The sequence below is a fragment of the Myotis myotis genome, unplaced genomic scaffold, assembly GCF_014108235.1.
Source record: "Myotis myotis isolate mMyoMyo1 unplaced genomic scaffold, mMyoMyo1.p scaffold_m19_p_7, whole genome shotgun sequence".
In the NCBI taxonomy this organism is placed as follows: domain Eukaryota; kingdom Metazoa; phylum Chordata; class Mammalia; order Chiroptera; family Vespertilionidae; genus Myotis; species Myotis myotis.
In genome coordinates this window covers 28790879-28817275 of record NW_023416379.1, presented here as the reverse complement: position 1 = coordinate 28817275, position 26397 = coordinate 28790879, and the positions used below count along the sequence as shown (strand labels likewise).

At 41.6% G+C, this 26397-nt stretch overlaps 1 protein-coding gene across 4 annotated transcripts in view; it reads left to right on the top strand.

Moving 5' to 3' along the window:
• The window catches only part of HIVEP2 (HIVEP zinc finger 2), a 181713-nt gene extending 157384 nt beyond the window's left edge, over nucleotides 1–24329 (top strand). For 3 of the 4 annotated variants that reach the window (XM_036316680.1, XM_036316681.1, XM_036316682.1), the window contains exons 5-10: nucleotides 203–5757; nucleotides 7432–7586; nucleotides 11003–11178; nucleotides 14759–14860; nucleotides 15655–16550; nucleotides 21849–22673. In XM_036316680.1, the coding sequence (XP_036172573.1) occupies nucleotides 589–5757; nucleotides 7432–7586; nucleotides 11003–11178; nucleotides 14759–14860; nucleotides 15655–16550; nucleotides 21849–22673 (7323 nt within the window). In that variant the 5' untranslated portion in view covers nucleotides 203–588. Of the gene's footprint in view, nucleotides 1–202; nucleotides 5758–7431; nucleotides 7587–11002; nucleotides 11179–14758; nucleotides 14861–15654; nucleotides 16551–21848 lie in introns of all 4 variants that reach the window. The other variant, XM_036316683.1, reaches the window with a different exon arrangement.
• The last annotated feature ends 2068 nt before the right edge of the window (nucleotides 24330–26397 follow it).

Here is a 26397-nt window from a genome sequence, read left to right as displayed (position 1 = left end):
TTATGCTTATGACTTAATGCTAAGTTTCCTATTAATATCTTTTAATTGTGGAAATTATGTAGCAGCCATAAAAAGAATTTATTAAAGTGAAAGCCATTTTCAATTTATGCAATTTCAGTCTGGATATTTCGGAATGATTTTGTGTTGTGTTTTTTACTTGATAACTGTTTTGACAATCTCTTTGTATTTCTTTTTCCCCCAGATCATTTTATCTCAGTGAAACTGACAATTGAACTTTGCTCTAGTTGATGGGCAAAATTCCTCCTAGACTATTCACCATCCCAATTTCATCCTAGTTGAAAATATTCAAATGCCATAAGAAATTTTTAGAGATTTACATTAGCTTTTGGGTGGACTTTGCTACAATGGAGAGAACTGTGTTATAGCCCTGGTCCAAGGACATTACCATTTATTGCCCATAGACTGTGGGGTGAGGGTGAAAGTCTCCAAAGAGAAGGAGCATTTGGCAAGTTTGCAGACACCCTGGAACATGGAAGCAAGCAAGCTTTGAAACGCACAGCTTTGGTGACACTCCATGAGTCTGCAGGGCTTTCACGCAAATTAGCCCTTAAGATCTTGTGTAACAAAATGGACACTGGGGACACAGCTCTAGGACAAAAAGCTACCTCAAGGTCTGGAGAAACCGATAAAGCGTCGGGTAGATGGAGACAGGAGCAATCAGCTGTTATTAAGATGAGCACTTTTGGCAGTCAAGAAGGACAGCGGCAACCACAAATAGATCCGGAGCAAATCGCAAACACAGCATCAGCACAACTCTTCGGTTCTGGGAAACTGGCCTCCCCTAGCGAGGTGGCCCAGCACGTCACAGAGAAGCAATACCCGCTGCGCCGTCCGAGTCCTTACTCATGCCAACATTCACTCTCCTTCCCTCAGCACTCAGTGCCACAGGGTGTCACGCACAGCAGCAAGCCACGCCAGAGCCTCGAAGGCCCTCCGTGGTTTTTCCCTGGCCCTTTGCCGTCTGTCGCCTCCGAGGACTTATTTCCTTTTCCGATCCATGGCCACAGTGGCGGTTATCCGAGAAAAAAGATCTCAAGTTTGAACCCTGCTTTTAGCCAGTACTCCCAGAAAAGTATCGAACAGTCAGAAGATGCTCACAAGAAAGAGCACAAACCCAAGAAGCCCGGCAAGTACATTTGCCCTTACTGCAGCAGGGCATGTGCCAAACCCAGCGTGCTGAAAAAGCACATCAGGTCCCATACCGGGGAGCGGCCCTATCCATGTATACCGTGTGGCTTCTCTTTCAAGACAAAGAGCAATTTGTACAAGCACAGGAAGTCGCATGCCCATGCAATTAAGGCAGGCTTGGTCCCTTTCACAGAGTCAGCTGTCTCTAAATTGGACCTAGAGGCTGGTTTTATTGATGTAGAAGCAGAAATACATTCAGATGGTGAGCAGAGTACAGACACCGATGAGGAGAGTTCTTTATTCGTTGAGGCTTCTGACAAAATGAGTCCGGGCCCACCCCTCCCTTTGGACATTGCCAGCAGAGGGGGCTACCACGGGTCATTGGAAGAGTCACTGGGAGGCCCCATGAAGGTGCCGATTCTGATTATTCCTAAAAGCGGGCTTCCTTTGCCTAATGAAAGCTCTCAGTATATTGGCTCTGATATGCTCCCCAATCTGTCTTTAAATACTAAGGCTGATGACTCTCACACGGTGAAACAGAAACTTGCACTCAGGCTGTCAGAGAAGAAAGGACAAGATTCTGAGCCATCGCTAAACCTTCTGAGCCCGCACAGTAAAGGAAGCACTGACTCTGGTTATTTTTCTCGCTCAGAAAGTGCAGAGCAGCAGATAAGCCCCCCAAACACAAACGCGAAGTCTTATGAAGAAATCATCTTTGGAAAATACGGTCGGCTTAGTCCCAGAAACACACTCAGTGTTACAACCACAAGTCAGGAGCGCGCCACGATGGGTAGGAAGGGGATGATGGAGCCATTACCTCACGTCAACACCAGGTTAGACGTCACGATGTTTGAAGATCCTGCTTCACAGCTGATCCCCAGCAAAGGAGAGATGGATCCCAGTCAGACGAGCATGCTGAAATCCACTAAATTCAACCATGAGTCCAGACAATCCCAGGCTATCCCATCTGTCAGGAATGAAGGAAAACTTTACCCTGCAAACTTCCAAGGCAGCAACCCGGTTCTCTTGGAAGCTCCTGTGGACTCTTCACCCCTAATTCGAAGCAACTCGATGCCAACTTCTTCAGCAACGAATCTAAGTGTCCCCCCTTCTTTGAGAGGAAGCCACTCATTCGATGAGAGGATGACGGGTTCCGATGACGTGTTCTACCCAGGGACCGTGGGAATCCCCCCTCAGCGCATGCTCCGCAGGCAAGCTGCGTTCGAGCTGCCTTCGGTCCAGGAGGGGCACGTGGAGGCGGAGCACCACGGCAGGATGCTGAAGAGCATCTCAGGTTCATCCTTGAAGGAGAAGAAACTGATTCCCGGGGACAGGGGAGGCTATGACTACGACGTCGGCCGGAAACCTTACAAGAAGTGGGACGACTCTGAAACACCAAAGCCAAGCTACAGGGACATGCCCTGCGTGAGCTCCCTAAAGCACGGCGGAGAGTATTTCGTGGATCCCTCGGGGCCGTCGCAGGGCGTGCCAAGCATGTTCGGAACCACGTGTGAAAACAGGAAGCGCCGGAAGGAGAAGAGTGTGGGAGACGAGGAGGACACCCCCATGATCTGCAGCAGCGTGGTCAGCGCGCCCATGGGCCTCATGGCTGCAGAGTACGACCCCAAGGTGCAGGTGCAGGAAGGCGCGCGAAGCGGCTTCGCCCTGGCTGGGCACGAGGGCGCTCCCCACGGCCACGCCGAGCGCTTTGACCCGGGTCGGCCCCACCTGCCAGCGGGAGGAAGCCCGTCTCTCGGGTCAGAGGAGTTACCTGCAGCCACTGATCCAGAAAAGGTGTCAGACCCCGGGGGCAGGAAGCCCCCGGGGAACGTGATTTCTGTGATCCAGCACACCAACTCTCTGAGCCGACCCAATTCCTTCGAAAGGTCCGAGTCGTCCGAGCTGGTGGCCAGCGCCCAGGAGAAGGCCTCTTCGCCGTCGGAGGCCGGTGACAGCGAGGTTTCCGAGGCCCCGGTGAGTCCCGAGTGGGCTCCCCCCGGGGACGGCGCGGAAAGTGGGGGGAAGCCGTCCCCGGGCCAGCAGGCGCCCCCGCAGGCCTACCACGCGCAGCCCCGGCTGGTCCGCCAGCACAACATCCAGGTTCCGGAGATTCGCGTGACGGAGGAGCCCGATAAGCCGGACAAGGATAAAGAAGCGCAGAGCAAGGAGCCGGAGAAGCCGGTGGAGGAATTTCAGTGGCCGCAGAGGAGCGAGACGCTGTCCCAGCTGCCCGCCGAGAAACTGCCGCCCAAGAAGAAGCGGCTGCGCCTGGCGGACATGGAGCACTCCTCCGGGGAGTCCAGCTTCGAGTCCACGGGCACCGGCCTCTCTCGCAGCCCCAGCCAGGAAAGCAACCTGTCCCATAGCTCCAGCTTCTCCATGTCTTTCGAGAGGGAAGACGCCATGAAGCTTGCCGCCCCGGGGAAGCAGGATGAGTTTGGGAAGCATTCGGAGTTCCTGACGGTCCCCCCTGGTTCCTACTCGCTGTCTGTGCCCGGCCACCACCACCAGAAAGAGATGCGGCGCTGCTCCTCCGAGCAGATGCCTTGCCCGCACCCAACGGAAGTCCCAGAAATTCGGAGCAAATCCTTTGATTATGGGAACCTGTCCCACGCCCCGGGAGCCGGGGCGCCGGCCTCCACGTTATCCCCGTCCCGGGAGAGGAAGAAGTGCTTCCTGGTGCGGCAGGCTTCCTTCAGCGGCTCTCCCGAGATCGCCCAGGGCGAGGCGGGCGCGGACCTGGGCGTGAAGCAGGAGCAGATGGAGCACCTACACGCCGGCCTGAGGTCCACGTGGCCCCACTCCCCGTCCTCTGTGCTGCCCCCTCTCCAGGCAGAGGACCCAGGGAAGCAGCTGGTGGGTCCTTGTGCCCAGCTGAGCTCAGGGCCACTGCACCTGGCCCAACCACAGCTCATGCACATGGACAGCCAAGAAGCTCTGAGGAATCCCTTGCTACAACCAACATCCTATTTGACAAGCAAGCACTTGTCTGAACAGCCACATTTATTTCCACACCAAGAGACCATCCCGTTTTCTCCCATCCAGAATGCCTTGTTTCAGTTCCAGTATCCAACCGTCTGCATGGTTCACTTACCTGCTCCGCAGCCTCCTTGGTGGCAGGCCCATTTCCCACCTCCCCTGGCGCCACACCCCCCGAAGAGCTACGGCAAGCCTCCTTTCCAGGCAGAAATCCATCCTAGCTACCCCCTGGAGCACGCCGCAGAGCACACTGGAAAGAAAGCCGCTGATTATGCGCACACAAAAGAGCAAGCTTACCCGTGTTATTCAGGAACATCAGGCCTCCACTCAAAGAACCTCCTTCCAAAGTTTCCATCGGACCAGAGCACCAAGTCAGTGGATACTCCCTCCGAGCAGGTTCTTCAAGAAGATTTCACCTCGGCAGCCGCTGGGCCTTTGCAGTCCTTACCGGGAACAGTGGTTCCTGTTAGGATCCAGACCCACGTCCCGTCCTATGGGAGTGTCATGTACACAAGCATCTCTCAGATACTTGGGCAGAACAGTCCTGCGATTGTCATATGCAAAGTCGACGAGAATATGACCCAAAGAACACTGGTAACCAATGCGGCCATGCAAGGGATAGGGTTTAACATTGCCCAGGTGTTGGGGCAGCATGCAGGCTTGGAAAAATACCCCATCTGGAAAGTACCTCAAACCTTACCCCTCGGGTTAGAATCCTCAATCCCCTTGTGCTTACCTTCCACCTCGGACAGTGCCGCCTCCCTGGGAGGGAGCAAGCGGATGCTCTCTCCAGCCAGCAGCTTAGAACTCTTCATGGAAACGAAGCAGCAGAAAAGGGTCAAGGAAGAAAAGATGTACGGACAGATTGTGGAGGAGCTCAGTGCTGTGGAGCTAACCAACTCAGATATCAAAAAGGATCTCTCCCGCCCGCAGAAACCCCAGCTGGTTCGACAAGGCTGTGCTTCTGAGCCAAAGGACGGCTTGCAGTCGGGGTCATCTTCCTTCTCCTCTCTGTCCCCCTCCTCATCTCAAGACCATCCCTCTGCTAGTGCGCCCCTGAGGGAGCCATTCCCTCCCAGCTCCAGGGCGCCCTCTCTCTCACAGAAGTCCAGTGGGCCTTCTGAGAGCAAAGAGTCCTCAGATGAATTAGATATTGATGAGACAGCCTCCGATATGAGCTTGAGCCCACAGAGTTCCTCATTGCCGCTGGGAGACAGTCAGCTCGAAGAGCAGGGAAGGGGCCAGAAGCTGCCCGTTGGCATGCTGGTCCACATGGCCTCCGGCCCAAGCAGGAAAGTAGCAAACTCGACACTTCTTTTCACCGATGTGGCAGATTTCCAGCAGATTCTTCAGTTCCCCAGTCTGCGGACAACAACTACTGTGAGTTGGTGCTTCTTGAATTATACAAAACCCAATTATGTGCAACAGGCCACCTTCAAATCCTCGGTTTATGCTTCATGGTGCATTAGTTCCTGTAATCCAAACCCATCAGGATTGAATACCAAGACCACTCTGGCTCTTCTGAGGTCCAAGCAAAAAATCACCGCAGAAATTTATACTCTGGCTGCTATGCACAGGCCCGGAACCGGCAAGCTGACGTCATCGAGTGCTTGGAAGCAGTTCGCTCAGGTAATGGATGTTGTTCTGAAAGCATTCTGCATTGTGGATTTGATTGCTGAGCAGGATACATAGTGAAGGGCATTCTAAAAATTGCAAATAAAATGAAGGTTTGAGTTGGGGGAGTCCTGTGCAGCATTAGGCTTGGCCCTGAGTAAGAGAAACCATTGGTGTGAGCTCAGTTATAAGCATCCCAGGAAAAGTCCAAACCACAAGTATCCCCTCCACCCAAGTGCCAGGAAATTCTACCTCCGAGACTGATTCCTTTGGGTTCTTCTCCCTTCTGACTTGTGTTAATGACTTGTGTTAATGACCTGGCAAACTGCAGCTCACGAGCCACATGCGGCTCTTTGGCCCCTTGAGTGTGGCTCTTCCTAAGCCTTAGGAGTACCCTAATTAAGTTAATAACAATGTACCTACCTATATAGTTTAAGTTTAAAAAATCTGGCTCTCAAAAGAAATTTCAATCGTTGTACTGTTGATATTTGGCTCTGTTGACTAATGAGTTTGCCGACCACTGACCTAGCAGATTGACTTTTCTTTTCATGCGAGGAATTCAGGAAATTGTGAAATGGGGGCATAGAGCAGGGAGTGGAAGGAGCGATCAAACAGCAGATGGACAGGTTGTCAGAACTGAACTTTGCAAACTTCGGAGCACTGGTTCCCACTGACAATATTTGTTACTAAAATTTCTTTTCTATGTATTTCTCTCAAATCTCATTTTCCCAAATGACTAGCTGGTTTGTTTAAAAAATGAACAATGAATGCCTTACATGTGAAATTACAAAAAAAAATTATTAACAACGGACATTTGGGAATTTAATGCTAAATTATTAAAGAAGTACATAGGGGTTTTTAAATATTTTAGTTATTTCAGTTACCATTTCCCTTCATTAAGTTTTGAAAATATCTCCCTAATTAATAAAGATAGCTTTAATTGCTACTTCGGAATATAAAACTTGTTTTTAAAGTTTTTCTTAGTGCTCCACAATATTAAGTACCAAAGGAGTGTTTTTTTTGTTTGTTTGTTTGTTTGTTTGTTTTTTTTAATATATTTTATTGATTTTTTACAGAGAAGAAAGGAGAGGGATAGAGAGCCAGAAACATCGATGAGAGAGATTGATCAGCTGCCTCCTGCACGCCCCCTAGTGGGGATGTGCCCGAAACCAAGGTACATGCCCTTGACCGGAATCGAACCTGGGACCCCTGAGTCCGCAGGCCGATGCTCTATCCACTGAGCCAAACCAGTTCGGCAGGAGTGTTTTTTAAAAATATGTTTTTATTGATTGCAGAGAGGAAGAAGGGAGAGAGAGATAGAAACATCAATGATGGGACAGAATCATTGATCTAGTGCCTCCTGCACACCCCCTACTGGGGATCGAGCCACATCCGAGGCATGAGCCCTGACCAGGAATTGGACTGTGACCTCTTGGTTCATAGGTCAATGTTCAACCACTGAGCCACACTGGCCAGGCGAGGAGTATTTTTTTAAAGCAAAATGTTAAATTTATTCAGTAGACAACGTCATTCTTTTCTGATTTTATCCCTTATTTTATGTAACCAGCCCATGGCCTTTTAGTGTGGAATTGAGGCTAATTTTTAGAGATCAAAGAAGAGCAGAGAATGTGGGCTTCCCCTTTGTCTTAGAGAAAGCATATGAAATGATTCTCTCTTCTTGTCCTACAGATGAAGCCTGATGCGTCCTTTTTATTTGGCAGCAAACTAGAAAGGAAACTAGTGGGAAATATCTTAAAGGAAAGAGGGAAAGGAGATATTCACGGAGATAAAGATATCGGATCCAAACAAGCTGAGCCAATCCGAATTAAAATCTTTGAAGGAGGGTAAGGAAACATAAGTGCAAATGGAAAAGATTCAGTGTTAAGTCAGAGGAAACGGTCCTGAGTGCCTGCATGGGAAAAGTGGTATCTACTTGGGTTGGAAGGGTAAAGCGAATTCCTTTTCTATTGACATTTCTGAAGCCTGGCTGGTAATAGATAATGAGTTCATGTCCTTGCATTCATGACTAGCTTTTGATGAACATGTCCCTATTGTAAATGGTTGGAGCCTCTGCTTTAAATCTTTATGCCTCTAATTTAGTATGAAATTGACTAAGTTGGTGGAATCTTCAAAGTTTTATTATTCTATATTATTTTTATGGGCATTTGTGTGCTATTAGAGGGCATTTTTTATTCTATGCTTACAGAAATGCAATCCTGCACACTCACGTATAATCCTAGGCACTAGTTAATTTGTTTGTTTTATTGCTTTTATTACCTACACTCTAGATTTCATTGGGATTTCACCAGTTCCACAATGTCCTTTTTCTGCTCCAGGATCCAAGCCAGGGGCCACACTGCATTTAGTTGTCATGCTTCCCCAAAGTCCTCTGGTCTGTGACAGTTCTCTGTCTTTAGGAATTTCTTTTTAAATGTTAAATTCTGAGTGGTAGAAACATGTTATAAGGCCCAATGACTTTGTTATCTGTATAGTTAATAAAAAGTACACATATGTGTAACGTCTAGGTTTAGATTTTGATGGAAATGTATCTTTGATCCAGTCAAAGGGAGAAAAGCCCAGATTTTTGCTTTAAAAATTTTAAAAATATTTAAAGCACATTAACCACATTTAGGAGATTATGATGTAACCAGCCTTATCTGTATAACAGATCTATAACTTACATATTTCCATATGCGTGAATTTATTCCAATTATATTTACAGGACAAAATAATGTTATCTGTTTGACTATAAAATGTTGAATGTTTAGTGAAATGAAATATTGATTTTTCACATAGATTACCAGTTTGGAGATGGATGATTAAAATTGATTCCCTCTTAGGTTTGGCCTTCTTTTGATGGATGTCGAGTATTTTCACTAAAACCGTAGTTGCATATATAGTCATGAAGCTTGTCTCGCTATTTTTTGACATCCCTCATCCTTTAATACAAACGAGAGAAATATAGATTTCATCTTTCCTCAGAGACTGAGAGGTCCCTGTGACTGAATCAACCCTATTACATTCAGCAGTCTTCATAGCAGTGCACTTGTACTAGATTAGAGAGACCTTCACAGTTACTGTGTGCTTTGGGGAGCCCATCTCCACTAACGAAGGACACGAATGAAAAAGCGTATGTGAACATTTTATTGCTGTGCTTTGATGATCCAAAAGGATTGTGCCCATATTTCATTTCTTCTGCCTTTCATTGCCCAGTTTTATAGGCTATGTCCCAATCATTCCTTAATCTGTGGTCCATTTTCTGCTTGGTGGTGACCAGGTTCATTCCAAGCAGTGTAGTACCAACTCTTATTTTGGTGATTACAAACTGATAACTTAAAAAAAGTATTACTGACCAGTTGTTTAAGGGTATGTGTTTTTTAATCTAATTTATAGATTTAGAATTTAATTAAACATATCCTTTAATTATTTTTTTCAAACATCTATTAATTCTCACATCAAGTAGATTCATGGGTGTGCAGAATGGTAGGTTGGTACATATTTTACTTGTATAGATTTTTCTAATATAGAATAATAGTTTATACAGAACTTTACTATATTTCCATTCTGGAGTCAACTTAATCAGTTAAGACATTAAAAATAAAATGATATTATTTGAAGGAAAAATGTATTCCCATCCACTATGATGATGGGCTACAATAAGTTTAAAGTACCCTTCTCCAAAGAAAATTAGCTTTCTATGAAATTCTTTTATTCTGTATTTCTTAGATAATTTCACCTAGTTAGTGGGAGAGAGTAGTGAAATTAAAAGGTGAAAGGTATTTTGCATCTGTAGGTTCTTATCTACTTTATGACAAAACACAATGTGAGATAAAAGATAAGGTCTAAAACAGTTTTGAAGAACACGTTGATACTGGAAATTTTTTGTGAAAGAGGACAGATTTAAAGGAGCAGAAAGCATGCAAAATTAACCAATAATTTTTTAAATCTCACCTGGATTGGCACTAACCAAAAAGTAGATCATATTAAGATTAAATAGTATCTATAGCAGATCTGGTATTTAAATACGTGTGTGGATTTTTCTTTCCTAAAAATTCTTCAGTGCATTGGATGAATGAAATTGAACTTGCTTTTATTCCTGACGATGGATTAGCTGGGACCTGGGACAAATAGAGAAGTTTACAGTGCTCTGAGAATGTAGAAAATTAGAAATCTAGTGCCTTTAAGTCAATCCCCAATGAACAAGGGCATTTTTATGTCAGTTTACCTTTTGAAGTTATAAATAATACTTCAAAAGGAATATCTTCCCAAGAATGACATTTAGAACCATAATTCTAGCCTCGCTGTGATTTAGGAGAGAATAAGGAAGTAATAATATTCACAGATTTATTCAATAGAATGTCACCCTACTCCATGGCAGATTATGTTTCTTTGTATTCTACACAAAATATGATGTTTGAGCACTGGGTAGGTTTCTTCTGTAGATTATCACAGTGAATACCTAAGACTTTATTCATTGAACTGATTTCATTAGACATCCTTTCAAACTTCTCAACTAAATCCTCCAGGACACCAATGCAAATTTGATTGAAAAATTGAATCTCTAGTTTTCATTATGTGACATTATCTCTCAGAAGCCACTTGAAATTTAGACTCCATTTGTATACAGACTCTCAGTCCTTGGGAAGAGCAGATAAAATCTGTAGACAACAGTTGGTGAGCTCAGCTCAGCCTGTGTAAGCTAGAAATTTCCAAGGCACTCTCGTGCCAGGATTGTAAAAATAGAGTAGAAACTTGCAAAGAAGAATTCTATTATCAGTTACATTAATTTTAGCAAATTTGGAGGGGTATGTGTGTTGTGCATGTACATCTTAGATTATGTAATATTACTGAATGATATATGATGATTTGAATATGTTGGGAGAACTTTTTGGATGTTTCTTGTTTGGAAGTTTTACTAGAATCCAAAAGTAGTAAGGCACAGCTCTGCAACTCTTTTAGGCTTCTATAAGCCCATTTGAACGTCTATAGCAAGTCCATATATTATACTTAATAGAAAAGAGGAAATTCCATGTTGAACTAAATGTAGAAGAAAGTCCATTTTGTTTACAATACCAAATCTATTACCTAGCTCTTTCAGGCATTTATTGCATAAATTTCATAGGTTTTGTAGCAGTAAGGTTGAATAATTGTAAAAGCCCCTCATAAAATTTTGCCATGCAAATAATTAGCTTTGGGTTTGATTATATATAGCGCGTGCTAAATTATTTGAAAACACACTGGATTCCCCTTTTTTAAACAGGTATAAGTCAAATGAAGATTATGTATATGTCAGAGGACGTGGACGTGGGAAGTACATTTGTGAAGAATGTGGGATTCGCTGCAAGAAGCCAAGCATGCTCAAAAAGCATATCCGCACTCATACTGATGTCCGGCCTTATGTGTGCAAGTTATGTAACTTCGCTTTCAAGACAAAAGGTATGGGTCTGATTTTTTTTTTAGAGGAAAATCACTATTTTATGACTATCATGGATTCCAAATCCCATTTTACAACTAACTTTCATCGACAATAAGATGGTTTTGTTTGTGAAAATATGACCCCATGAAATGTGTTTCCTCTCTCATGTAAGTGATCAAAGGATGTATGAGACGGTGAGACTCCTTTTATGACTTAAGAGCTATATAGAGTGAGGCCCAGGCCAGTAGTCTCTGAAGGAAGTGGCTCAGAATTGCCTGGATAGCTATTACTTCATGTTGGAAATGTTATGTGGTCTAGAGAACCTTTGCACCAGTATTGAAATACTGCAAGGAGACAATCCATGCAGTGGCATTAGGAAAGCAAAGCAGCAGCTAGGGAAAAAACATGTGCCCATGGTCAGTTTCAAGATTATAAATAATGTAGAAATCCACAGACTCCCAGGTGGGCCTCTCCATCCACAGTAGCATTAATTATGCATAGAAATTTGATAGCTTTTGGATCTGTGTATTTATCAGCACAGAGACAATCTCTTACTCTCGGGTCATAACTAGGACTTGCCTTGAAATGACATTCTGTGTGTTTTCTAAATATGTTTTTAACAGGTAGTTTCATATGAAAGCATTTTACAGGAGAAGGTTGCTTTGACTATGTTTCTATCATTTTATAGAATCATGAAAGTGTTCATAAGCCCAGTATTCTCAGAATACAAACAATAGTGAATTAGAGGTGGTTTGACTTTTGTAGAAGCACATTTTACTGTTTTTTTGTAGAAGTACTAATGGATCCTCTAGACCAGTGGTTCTCAACCTTCTGGCCCTTTAAATACAGTTCCTCATGTTGTGACCCAACCATAAAATTATTTTCGTTGCTACTTTATAACTGTAATTTTGCTACTGTTATGAATCGTAATGTAAATATCTGATATGCAGGATGGTCTTAGGCGACCCCTGTGAAAGGGTCATTGGACTGCCAAAGGGGTCGCGACCCACAAATTGAGAACCTCTGCTCTAGATACCCCTCACCCTTCAGGAGCCTCACATCATTTTCCAAAGTTTTAACTTTAAATTTGCATTCCAATTGATCTGCTCCACTCCACATCAAGAAAAGTAAATATCAGAGAAAAGATAGTCTTTGCTAGAGAAATGTGTACTTATTTTCTTTTATAGTTAAACTCCTGAATTGTTTCAGTGGTTTGTCAGAACTATAAATGTGTAGCCTCTCAATATACCTGTTTCTTCTTTATTAACAAGCCAGAAAAGGGGGAAGAGAATGTTCATTTGCGTTTCAAAAGAAATACACATAAGGTCCTTTAAATATCATTCACTTTTGCACCATCAAGACTTTCATTTAGAATTTCACGAAGAGACTTCCTGGGAGATAAGAAAATATAAACTTTAGTTTTAAAATATACTGCAAAGCTGACAGTCATTACAACAGATATATCTTCACTGGACGTATGATTTGTCTGCAGGTACAGCTGTGTGAAACACTGGGGAAAGAAACATTTTAAAGATATTTTTGAAATCAAATTAAATTTGACTTTGAACCATTGTCTTGGAGTTTAGAAGGAAATAACTTATTCTTGGTCATTATTTTAGTTTACTATGCATCCTTTGAAAATTTCTCAGAATCTTAAAATGAGCAAAACATTCTGGGAATCCCTTCCAGTTTTCACCTCTTGCTGAGATCCTTTTATCCAAACCCCAGACACCTGCGCTCAGATCAGGAGCACACTCATAGGACCAATACTTCCTCCAGGCCCGGGCCACTCCTTCAGTGCCCTCCCTCTGCCACTCAGCTCCCCTCTTCTTGCTCTAAGCCCTTCAGAAGTTCAAGAATCCCATAAACCAAAGCCAAGGTGGGGTTGTTTCAGAGCCAGATTTCTAACAACACACCTTCCCTAAAGATAAAAGCTCAGAGCCTGACCACCTGCTTGAAACGGGTGGAGAGAAAAATACAGAAGAAGAAACACATATTAAGATCTAAATAAATTATCTTGACCCACTTAACATCCACACCCATCCACATACAGGATTCCTAGCTCCCTTGCAGAAGTAGATGGTTTTATTAATTTATACTTATATTTAATTAATTTTCAGATTTTAGAGTTCTTGATGATTTGTCTACAAAAATGTTTGAGCTTTTTTAAAAAATTATAATAATATAAGTAAAATAATAAACAACAGTGTCCTAGCTTAGAATTGTGACTCATATATTACATTAATAGCAAACTAAACACCCTTACAAGGGGAACAAACTAAGTCAGCAGGCTGAGGGTTTCCACCTAGATTCAATGAGCCTATTCTTTAAAATAAGGTATTTGCTGGTACACTGCTAATGCAGCATCAAAGGGCTTAGACAATATTATGGCCTTTACAACAATTAATTTCTGGATCTCTTTTGATAAGCTATATATGACATTTCATAGATCCTAAGTCAAGAGTGATTAGATCAGTGTCTTCATAATTTTTCACATTATATATAGCAATTATATAAATCTACAGAAACTTACATACACATTTGTATGTTTATACATAATTGTATATCTCTCTGTCATCATCATACATATGTGACATAAAATTCTTTCTTTTTTTATAAGAATAATGGGAATTTCAAGATAGGTAAAAAGGCAGTATTGCTGCCCCAGAAGAAACTGCTGTCATAAAGTATGCCAACATATGTCAGACAGATAGATGCTCAATACTGAGAATACGATTCCCTATAAGGAGTTAGCTAAATATTCATATTGTTCTTTGAATTAACTACAGGGTTGCCCCTAACATTAGTTTGGATTTTTTTTCTTCTGATTAGTTAGGATCCTGTAAGTCTAATCTATATCAGATCAGTGCCAGGAGGCTGACTGTATAATATTTCATTGGGAAGTTTCTCTGAGATGTGTGACCCAATTTGGCTTTTTATGAAGTACTAGAGGCCCGTTGCAGGAAGATTCCTGAAAGAATAGGGCTTCCTGTGGCTGGAGCGAAGCAGAGAAGGGAGCCAAACCCGCTGAGGTGGGCTTCACTCCTGCCTCCGCCACCCTGCTTGCTTCCCCCAACCCCCCGTCTCCGCCGCCCTGCTTGCTTCTCCGCAGCTTCACTCCCTTCTGCAGCAGTTGGCTTCCTTCTACGTTGTCTTCAGTCTTCACTCTGCGCCTGTGTATGCAAATTAACCGCCATCTTTGTTGGGTTAGTTTGCATACTCATCTGATTGGCTGGTTGGCATAGCGGAGTGACACCAATTTGCATATTTCTCTTTTATTAGTGTAGATTAGGAGGCTGACCCATTTGGGCCAAAGATATTAGATCCCTTCTCAGCCAGGAAAGCTTGGGATTCCCAGTTTTCCTTGGAGCCTACCCTTGAAAAGATGTGACCCTAGGTGTCGACACATCCTCTAGAATGAAGAAAACCTGAGATTGGGCTATAGCCATCAGGGCTTAATATCTTCACAAACCAGATTGTCCCTCTTCTGTTTGAATCAAGGGATCATGGGTAGAAACAAATCCCTGTCATCTCAAGTGAATTTTGGAACAATCATCACATTTTGGTAGCATTAATTATTTTACCGTGTGTGTTTTCTAGGAAACCTGACGAAGCATATGAAATCTAAAGCGCACATGAAAAAATGCCTGGAGTTGGGCGTCTCAATGACTTCAGTGGATGATACAGAAACCGAGGAAGCAGGTATTTATCATTTAGTTGGTGGACTGTTGCACTACATATGCTTCAGCTTTGTGGCCAGTGGTAAAATAAGTTTAGATGTGTGTTTTTTTAAAAATGATCACATTTTATTTTATAAATACAAATTTAGAAAAGAAGTCTGACATATTGAATTGCTTGAAACCTACTAAGAAGAAGCAAATACATTTCATTTTATAAGTAGGAAGGGAGAAAGGTCTTACCAAGAAAATATTTCTATCTAGAACCATAAAGGAAATCCAGCTGTACTTTTGTTGTGTTAGGGATGTACATTTTATAAAACTTTCTGGGAAATTTGAAAATTTGAATGTCTTATTTTTCCTATTAAGAGGAAATAAAATAGGAAAAGAAAACATCATTAACCTCAATAGAAAGCCTGAGGCTCAGCCAAACCTCCTGAGATACTCTCCTTACACATAAGCTTATACCTGTAGAGATAGGTTGTTGCTTTTATTTATTTTTTCTAACATTATCATTTACAACATTACATACATATTTGTTGGGGGTTTCCTATCAGTGGTGTGATATCTGAGATATAAGGTCCTACTCTGGAGTTTTTACTATAAGGTGGGTTGACATAGGACAGGTACCTAAAAGATAAGAACCAGTGCAGGTTTACAGAGGTATGTGTCCAGTGAGTGTTACAGGAGTTCAGAGATGGAACTATCTGCAGGGGCTGGAGGGTTGAGGAAAGCTTTTGGAAAGAGATGGGGCCTAAATTAACTCCTAATATTGATGTTTGGATCTGGAACTCCACTATCTTTGTTCAATTGTTTCAGAAACTATGGAAGATTTGCACAAAGCAGCTGAAAAGCATAGCATGTCCAGCATTTCAACTGATCATCAGTTCTCAGATGCTGAAGAATCGGATGGTGAGGATGCAGATGATAATGATGATGATGATGAAGATGATGATGACTTTGATGACCAGGGAGATTTGACACCAAAAACCAGATCAAGAAGCACCAGTCCTCAGCCCCCTAGATTCTCCTCCTTGCCTGTGAATGTTGGTGCCGTACCCCATGGGGTTCCCTCAGATAGTTCCCTGGGACATTCTTCATTGATCAGCTATTTGGTTACTTTGCCAAGTATTCAGGTTACTCAGCTTATGACACCAAGTGACTCATGTGAAGATACCCAGATGACAGAATACCAGAGGTTATTCCAGAGCAAAAGTACAGACTCAGAACCAGACAAAGACAGGTTAGACATACCCAGTTATATGGATGAAGAGTGCATGCTGTCTTCAGAGCCCAGCTCCTCTCCGAGGGACTTCTCTCCCTCAAGCCACCATTCCTCACCGGGATATGATTCTTCACCCTGTCGGGATAATTCACCAAAGAGGTATCTGATACCCAAAGGAGATTTATCACCCAGAAGACATTTATCACCTAGGAGAGATCTATCACCCATGAGACATCTTTCACCAAGAAAGGAAGCTGCATTGAGAAGAGAGATGTCACAAAGAGATGTTTCACCAAGAAGGCATCTGTCCCCAAGGAGGCCATTGTCACCTGGGAAAGATATCATGGCAAGAAGAGACCTCTCTCCCAGAAGAGAGAGAAGATACATGACTTCCATAAGAGCACCATCTCCCAGAAGGGCTTTATACCACAACCCACCGTTGTCCATGGGGCAGTATTTGCAAGCAGAGCCAATCGTATTGGGGCCTCCTGTGAGTATGAGTAGCTTTCTCTTTTTAATATATAAGTCATAGCGCATGAGAATCTCTTGATAACACAGTAGTGTGGAATATAACATGAGTCTCTCTTATGGGGAGGAGTGAACTCGGTTACTGAAAATAGCAGGAAGACATTTTTATCACAGCTATTGTCAGTAACATGGCTGTGGCATTACCCCAAGTGTAGTAGTATTGCATCAGAGCAGTGGTGCATTCCAGCTGGTAACAGGTGAGGCCTTCCTAAATGCTTTCTAAGCTTAACTAATTATAAACATGAGCTGAAACTTCGACATGAATAGAAAAGATAAAGTCTTTGGACTGTCATGAATGCTTAGACCAGCGGTTCTCAACCTGTGGGTCGCGACCCTTTTGGTGGTCGAACAACCCTTTCACGGGGGTCCCCAAAGACTATCCTGCATATCAGATATTTACATTATGATTCATAACAGTAGAAAAATTACAGTTATGAAGTAGCAACGAAAATAATTTTATGGTTGGGTCACAACATGAGGAACTGTATGTAAAGGGCCAAGGTTGAGAACCACTGGCTTAGACAGACACTCTTGTGGGTATTTGGTTGTCATAGTTATAAAACTCTTTGCTAGATAAGGATTCTGATTCAGGTATTAGTCTTGACTTTCAATAACTTTTTGAAAAATAAACTCATTACCTTGAGCACGACCTTGCTCACAATGAGTGAACATGTGGCACTAATGAGGGACTGGGAGAAAAGAGAATGATCCCTGCTGTATGTTTGTAAATCAAAGGCATCAACATATATGTGTGTGTTTTACCATTACTTCCATCTCCTGCTAACCAAGGGCACATGCTTAGTGAGATGGGGGCCCAAAGAGAGTGGGAATTTGGGAGAGCTAAAAGAGAAAGTATCAGAGGAGATTTCTAGGATATGCCCTCAGTGTAAATTAAGAGAACAATAGTACAATCATGAATTAAATTTAGGCAGAAGGTTTAATGCAAATGCACTGAGGGAGGCCAGCTGCCTCCCTGTTACTACCATTTCACCAGCCTGAATCATAAGCTTAGGTTGTTGAATTTTTCAACTTTAGGAAAGCTCTCTGGTGTTGCTTTTTAGTCCCCTGCCACCAACATCCTCTTTTCACAAGCCTGCCATCAACCTAGTTTTCAAGCTGTAACTATTGCAGAAACATGTAAAGCAAATAGGATGGAATTTATTTGCCAGGCTAATAAACTAGCTAGCTAAGAAAAAAGAGATAAGTTTCTACTGGTGTTTGTGTCTTGGTGCTGTTAAGTAGAAAGGAGGAATCTGAAGTTAACGCCATTGCAGCATAAAGAGTGATAAAGCCCTTAGGTGCCAGGACACTGCATCTGGGTGTAAAATGCTTTCTCTGGTTTAGACCCAGTGATGCTGGTGGTATGTGTGAGATATGACTCTCCTGTTCTGAATTGGTCAGGTGGACTGAGACTGTGGTATTAGTAAGATGTTGGCGCATATTCAATCAATTGTAGTCACCCAAAAAATAAGCCTTGCTCATGCAGTTTAGCTCAGTGGATAAAGCCCTCAGACTCAGGTTTGACTCTGGTCAAGGGCATGTACCTCAATTGTAGGCTCGATCCCTAGCCCTGGTTTGAGGCACAACCAATAGATGTGTGTCTCTCTCACATCGATGTTTCTCTCTCTCTGTCTCTCCCCCTCCCTTCCACTCTCTCTAAAATGTCAATATAAAAATATCCTTGAATGAGGATTAACAACAACAACAAAAAATAAGCTTTTAGTGCTGACACAGTTTTGTTATTAAAAAATAATAGCACTCACCATGAACTGGGGCAAAGGAACTGAAGAAGTAGGCTAAGGGAGTTCATCTAACTTTTGCATATACTAGAATGCCCAATTCACCTAGATATTTAATAGCATTATTAAACATTGCCATTTATGAAGCCCAAGTGCTGAGCCTTTGGTCTATTACCCAGTGTAACTATCTTGAGAGAATTGATAGCCCACTTCTTTGGTCACATGATATGATGGAACAGATCTGGGAATCCTCCCTGAAGGAGAAGCATTTGATCCCAAACACTTTTATGCTTTATCACACAGTTTCTGAGGAGCAAAGGAGGATTTGCATCTTTCTGTGATGTATACATTAGCTTCTTGTTACCAGACAAAATAAAATTGGCAATACTATGAGAAGTATTTCTCCTGATTGCTGTATTTGATGAGTACTTCACCCTTCTGAGTAATGTTTGAAAATATTAAATTGCATTACCCCTAAAATAGTTTTTGGTGTTTTTGTTTTGTTTTGTTTTTTATGGAAATGCTATTAGCAATACCTTTGTGGTTGCTTAACCTTGACCAAGGGCTCACAAGACAGTGACTGTGGTGTGAAAGGACCTTGTAGCCCAGCATATTACACTCATTATTAGTCTGAGTGGTAGGCCCCAGGGAGCAGGTTTGGAGGAGATGATATGCAATCACTGGGACTCTATTACCCTGCTGTTTCTGCCCTAATGCCCCCTGGTTAGTTTCAATTTTAGGATGAATGGATGACTAGATAGATAGATAGACAGACAGACACATAATACATAGAATAAGAAGGTAAGTCTTTTTTTCAGTTAGTAAATATTTCTTAAAAGTCTACTATATGAGGCTCAAAGATAAGGGTGAAATGTTTGATGTTTCTGTCCTCATCTTTTCCAAATAAAAAACATTTCCATTTTTAAAGATTTGGTAGATCAATAGCAAGGAGACAAAAGAGTGTCTTGGTCCTCAGTACATAGTGTAGATGAACATTGTGTCCAGTGAAAGAGTCCACATTCGGTTCTTTCCTTTGCTGTCTCTATGATCTTGGGCAAGTCAATTAACCTCTTTGGTCATAGTTTCCTAATCTGTTTGTGGCAGCCAGAGAGGTGATCCAAGCAGATTTTGGTCCTGGAAAGAACTTACCATTCAACTGTAAGGAATGTAGTCAACTGAAAACTTCCTGCTGTTAGCTTCTTCAGGGTACACCTCAGTTTTTAAGCCAAGGCCATGCTTTGTTCTGGAGCCCCCAGCCAATGCCTGAGCCCAGATGGGTCACAGCTAAGCTGAGCACTTGTTTCCTTTCCCCCTTATCTTCCCCTGCATTAGCTCCTCTGCTCCTGCCCCCACCTCCACACACACACCAACCAGTGAAACCTTGCAATCCTTCCTTCTTAGCATTTGTTTCCAGAGGGCCTACTGACACTGTTGAAAAGATGAGTGGGATAATCTGGCACATGGGAGATATATATAATACAACCCACACAGGAATTCATTATTTGTATTTTCACATCAAGATTTTTCTTACTTTGATTTAAATAAGTTGCGAGTTTGTTCACATATCACAACAACAAAACATAAATTACAGAACACAATAGGGCTGCAAATGGAGTAAAAACCGAAGTAGAAACACCTTATTGAGAATTTATTAGGAGGGTGAAGAAGGGGTGAATAGGCAGAGAGAGGATGTGTGGTTACCTGATAGGAATTCTGCTTGTGTACTAACTTCTGTGGTTGTAATCATTGATTTTCTGATCAGTAAAGGTCTAAATGTGACACTTCTATTCTTAACACAAATCCAGTTTTGTTGGAGTTTGAACACAATGAATAAATTTTAGTTTTACAAGTTCATCATTCCCTTCAAGAGCCTTGAGTGAGAGACCTCATGCAATGGGAGCTCGCTCTCTCTCTCTCTCTCTCTCTCTCTCTCTCTCTCAGGCTCCCTCCCAGACCCCATTCTGATTAGGGGTATGCAGTGGCCATCACGGAATAGCAACCCAAAGCAAAATGGAAAAATAACCAACCACATTTCACCTTAAACTTCGAATCTGTAACAACTGTGACTAAAAGAAGATTCATTTGATTATTTTCAAGTATTATTGTAGGCATTATAGTTCTTCAACCTTAATTGGTGTTTGATAAAGGAAATGTGCCTTTTTCAGAACCAAAGCAAATACAAGTAGGATTTTTTTGGTAGCATATAATGACTCTTTCATGCCATAAAATTCTCTCCTTATCTAACTTATTAGGCCCTTGTGATTATAGGGTTGATGATTACATGATTTCTCATGCACTTCCAGGACAAATCATTTGTTTTTAGCTTGAATAAGTTGGAGCCTGGAGCAGGGTTAGGGCCAAGTATGGCACAGAGTAGTAGAGATGATGCATAATTTATCATTCCTGAGCCGATCTCACAATCTAAATAGAACTGGATGAATCATTAATGGTATAAAGCATACCTTGAGTTTTAGAACTGAAACATTCATGAAATGAATGAAAACATTTTTTTTGTCTGTCTCCTGGATTACTACCATACTTGACATGTTTAATCTCCATTTGATTTTAAGTTCTAAAAAAAATAACAATTAACTGATGATAATCCATTAAAAGAATGAATCTCAGTCATTAAAACCACATAATCTCATTAAAACCTGATAATCTCACAGTCTAAATTGTGTTTTGCTACAGAAACATTTGTAGAAAATAAGTTTTCCATTTTCTGGGCTGGAAACCATGAAATCTGGAATTCTGGCCAAAAATTTTAAGTATCTGTAATTCATTAATTTATGAGAAGATACGTAAATGGAAGTAATAATATAAACAGAGGACTTAAGACGCAGTTGTCTTTGGTTCCCACCTGTGTAGTTAATTGCTTATCTGATGGATTGATAGTTTCCTTATAAAACCCACCCTTGATTTGGTGAAGACTCTGGTCATCTGTCTGGGGTGTCTCTTGAGCAGGAATGTATTTCATTAGACTAATAACTTGCACTTTGGAGCAACCAGTTTATGTATTGCCATCATTTTGTCATCTACTTGGTAAACAGGCTTGTTACTTTGATTATACTTATTAACACTTCAGAAAAATGTTAAAATTCTACATAGTATATAAATGGATGGCAATATTTTTAATTTCTTTTGAATTTAAAAATCTATTAATTGTGTCATTTTGCTTGGAAAACTTTTTCTAGTAATTTTCCATTATTTCCTTTTCATTCTTTCTTATGAAAAAAAAAAAAAGCAGAGTTAAAATTGTAACCTAGTATAAAACACATGCATGTTTTATCACATTGCTGTTTATAAAGTAAAATAACTTTCCAAAGAAGGGCAGCTTCATTCAAGTATTCTAAATGACAACTGAGATACCTCTTTTGGATTGAAAATGAAAAATTAATCAAAGGATCAGGTAGTTTTAAAGTGTTTTGAATGAACCAGTGAAAGCGTGAATGGATGAAAAAGCTTGACCTAAGCATGAAGAACAGCGGGTCCTAACTGTTGTGCTCTCTGTTTCCAACCAGAATCTAAGAAGAGGATTACCTCAGGTTCCTTACTTCAGTCTCTACGGAGACCAAGAAGGTGCTTATGAACATCCGGGCTCCAGCCTCTTCCCTGAGGGACCTAATGACTATGTCTTCAGTCATCTTCCACTCCACTCTCAGCAACAAGTGCGAGCTCCTATCCCCATGGTGCCCGTTGGTGGGATCCAGATGGTTCACTCCATGCCGCCGCTCCTCTCTGGTTTACATCCTCCACCCACATTGCCTCTGCCAATGGAGGGCTCTGAGGAGAAGAAAGGAGCTTCCGGGGAATCCTTCGCTAAGGATCCCTACGTTATTTCTAAGCAGCACGAGAAGCCATCGCCTCACCTTTTGCAGTCATCTGGTCCACCCAGCATGCCCTCCTCTCCTCGGCTATTGATGAAACAGAGCACTTCGGAAGACAGCTTAAATGCAACAGAGAGGGAACAGGAGGAAAACATACAGACTTGTACAAAAGCCATTGCCTCTCTCCGGATTGCCACAGAAGAGGCCGCTCTGCTTGGGGCAGACCAGCCAGCACGGGTGCAGGAGCCCCTCCAGAAACCCTCGGAAAGTGCACATGTTAGCATTAGACACTTTAGTGGACCTGAGGTAGGCCAGCCCTGTTCCTCAGCTACCCACACTGACTTGCATGATGGTGAAAAGGACAACTTTGGTACATCACAGACTGCATTAGCTCACTCCACATTTTACAGCAAGAGTTGTATGGATGACAAACAGTCGGGCTTTCACGGCAGCAAAGAATTATCTTCAAGCACAGAGGAAAGCAAAGAACCTTCGTCGGAAAAGAGTCAGCTACATTGATCTCAGATGCATGGAGACTTTCATTTCCACATTTTCTTATTTTGTTTTGTTTTTTCTAGAAATAGAGGTAATCAAGTTTATAGCATGCCTGTCCTGAGTTACAGTAGTTTGCTATTATATATACTTTTGTTATAGCAAAAGAATAGGTAAATTAACAAGTCATCATGAGCCTGACCAAAACAAAATTTGAAATTAACCTATTGGGTCTGGTACTTTTAAAACTGTACAGATGTTTGTGCCTTTTCTTTACTTTGCTTATATTCTTATAAGCATTTTTTAGCAGTAATTTGTACATATTTTAGAATTTGTGTATCTGCTTTGTAATAAATGTAATTTCTTTCCTTTTTTGGACACTTGGATCTAAATGATGTAAAGCAAAACAGCATCAATATATATGTGAGGTTGCACTAAAACATATTTTTATATGATTAAAACTGAACAGCTTTTATGTACAGCTCTGATTCTGTAATACTAATATTTATTTACCTTGTTTCATAAATTGTACATTTTTTCTTAATGTTGTGGATTGCTTTTCTATGTGAAGCATGGGATTTACTGTTGCATAACTAGAACAAAAATGTATATTGTAAACAAGATATTTAAACTAGAGTATCTTATTCTGCACTTATGCATTAGTTACAAAAAAGATAAAGGATGTATCAGTCAGTTCTTAACTCTTGTAAATTTTTTTGTCTCTTGTTTGCTGGGTTGACTATAACTTAAGTGCTGATTGTGATTTTAAACTGATAGTACCGTAAAGCATTAAAGTAAACAATGTGCTATTGTGAGTTTTTTCAAAGCTTTATAAATCAGTTATAAATAATATTAAAAGTATTTGGTCTTATGTGAACATGTTGATCTATATACTCATCGAAAAATATGGGAAAACATTCCGCCCCATGTAAATATGTACAAGTGCATCACTGGTACAATTTTATGTAACTCAGTTGGACACTAGGTTGCCACAGACCTATGCTAGGGTGTCTTTAAAAATTAAAGTGACAAAGCACATGGAACTTTGTAGAGCTTGGTTATCGGCCGGCCCGGTGGCTTGGCAGGTAGTGCTGGGCGCTGCCTGTGGAGAAGACCTGGGCTTAGAAATCTTGGTTCTTGCTGCACACGATGGTGACTGAGCTAAGGCTACTATGGAAGGGTTATTCTTGGACTCTGAGGAGTGGGTGTGGAAGCGGGGAAGAGGCATGGAGACCTACCTGCTCACAGCCCTTCCTGTCAGCCAGTCCACATGGTAACAGGGTTGGCATCAGCTTTAGGAGAAGCCACTTTACCCTTTGGAAGAGGGGAAGAGTGTCACACTTCTGGCTATCTCAGGGGGAATGGGAGGAAGAAGCTTTCCAGGGGAAAGAACTTGTGGGAGCAGGATGTTTTTTGTATATGACATTCAAAGTGGGCTTTGGTTGGTGGCATAGGTGGGCAGAGCCTTTGTAGGTCCAGAGGAATGGCAGAAAGGGAGGGTACCACATGTGCACACACACCCCTGTGTGTGCACACGCGCGCACACACACACACACACACACACACAATCTGGGTTATCTTTGTGCTATATAGTGGATTATAATTCTGTGAAACCAAGTTTGTATATTGAATTACATTAAGGAGTGTTCTTTAAAAAGAGAAATAAATATACAATTACATGCTTGAGGTGTCTAGTTTTTATGTGTTGTTCTACATTTTAAGTTTGCCCATTTTGGTTTCTAAAAAAATTTTGATGCTACCAACATACCATCTGTGCCTTTAATTGCCAGGCTCTGCCCATCTTGCAGAATGCTAATATGAATGCTCTTAACAAGTGAGAAGACAGTCATTGGCTTCCATATGTCTTCCATTAAGACAGATAGTGGTCACCACAGTGTGGGCCCAAAAATGGACTCATCGGAATGTCAGCATGGGCACTTGCAGAGTATATTGTATCTGAAAAGAGTCATGGGTAAAGCAAATTATCATTTCCCCTTAGGCCTCCTCTCAGTATGCTTACATGTCTGAAATTTCACTGGGGAAACCTCTTTTTTTAAATTTTGTCAGTGACTGAAGGCAAAAAGCCAACTGAAATAAGTACATCATAAAATATCTACATATCACAGTTCTTTTATTACAAAAGAGTAGAACCTTTTAAATAATGAAAGTAGAAGTTTATTAAAGGTCAAAATCTATCAGTATTGCCATTATAAAAATCTCAAATTGGTGGATTTACAACTCAACTATTTTCTTTTGTGAGCTAGACTGTCTTTTTAAACTATGTTTTACAAAGGTGAATTAAAGGTCAACAAAGCCAGCCAGCCTAATATCTGTCTGTCATGGAGAAGAATCCTTGAAACATTCAGTTACTTAGAGTAATGTGTGTCTTACTCTAAACCAAGATCTCCCTGTCCAGATTTGCTTAAAGAACAGTTTCTGATTATGTATGCTGTTCTCATTTAGACCATATTACAATAATGACAATTTACAGTAAAATGCTAGGGTTGAATGATCTCAAAGTAACAGAAAGCCCACCAAGGTTATTATTACTAAAGATGTTGGCATCTACTTTGTCACAGTATACTGTCCCTCCCTCCCCAGGCTGTTTGACATCAGAGCTTGAAAATGTTCCCCTTGATTCTTGAGTGTAGAGAAACCTCTGCGTACCCATACTCCAGATTCAGCAATAAAGCACATTTGGTCATGTAGCAGACGTACTGAAGCACAGGGAAAATGTCAGAAAATACTTTATTTGGCATTTAAAAGTGCCAAGGAATAACAAGCACAATGTATAAATCTTCAATATTCCAGAACACTATGGATCATTTTATATGTGCACATCCATTGCTTAGCAACAACTAGGATCGCATTCAGAAATATACGTTGGTCATCAAAATGAGCCAAACCATCAGATGTCCTCTCTCTGTTTGTTAAATACCTAAAGTGTATTTTAAATTCGGCTACAGATGACTGGCGTGTTTTATACTTCAAGCAGATGCCAAGCTTTGTTATCTTCTTAAAGTATACATTTAACAATTATGGTTTGATGTGAACAAGATTTATTTTTGGCAAAAAAAAATATAATGCTTAATACATTTTAGTAATTCATTGAACATTATGTTAATGGATAAAATATTAAAAAATAATAACTTCTATTAAAAAATTCCTAAGGAGTCTTATATGATATCAGTGATCAAGCCATATCTCCAAAGCAAAGTGAAAAGTTCAAGCAGTCCTGTGGATAATGAAAAGAGAAAAATTAAAAAGGTGCAACAGGACTTCTCCAAGGAGAGCAAGATGTGGGATTACCTCAGTAACTGTGGTAGATCAAACAGAAAGTGTGGCGGCAGCAGTGGACTGGGGCGCTTCACTCTGAGCACTTGGCCTGTCTATCGAAGCCCCTCGACATCTAAATCCTCACAGGCATTGCATTTTACAGCCAAGTTCCCAGCGTGAAGAAGGGCAAAGGCCACGTGAATCCTTTAGTCTTGAGCATCTCTACCCTTAGCAATAATTTGTCTTGAGGTGCAGGTCTGATTATAAGATAACCTTCAATTGTATGAATACCCCTTGTCGTGATTTAAGGGTGGATGGTGGCTTTAGATTTTGCGGACTCAAAATTGTTATCCTTGTCAGTCTCACCTTATTATTATACCCCATACACACACTGTATATTGTCTAGGGAGCCAGTTCCTTGAATTGGGACAGCATTCCAATATGAAAGCATTTTTAGCTAACAATTAAGAACTAT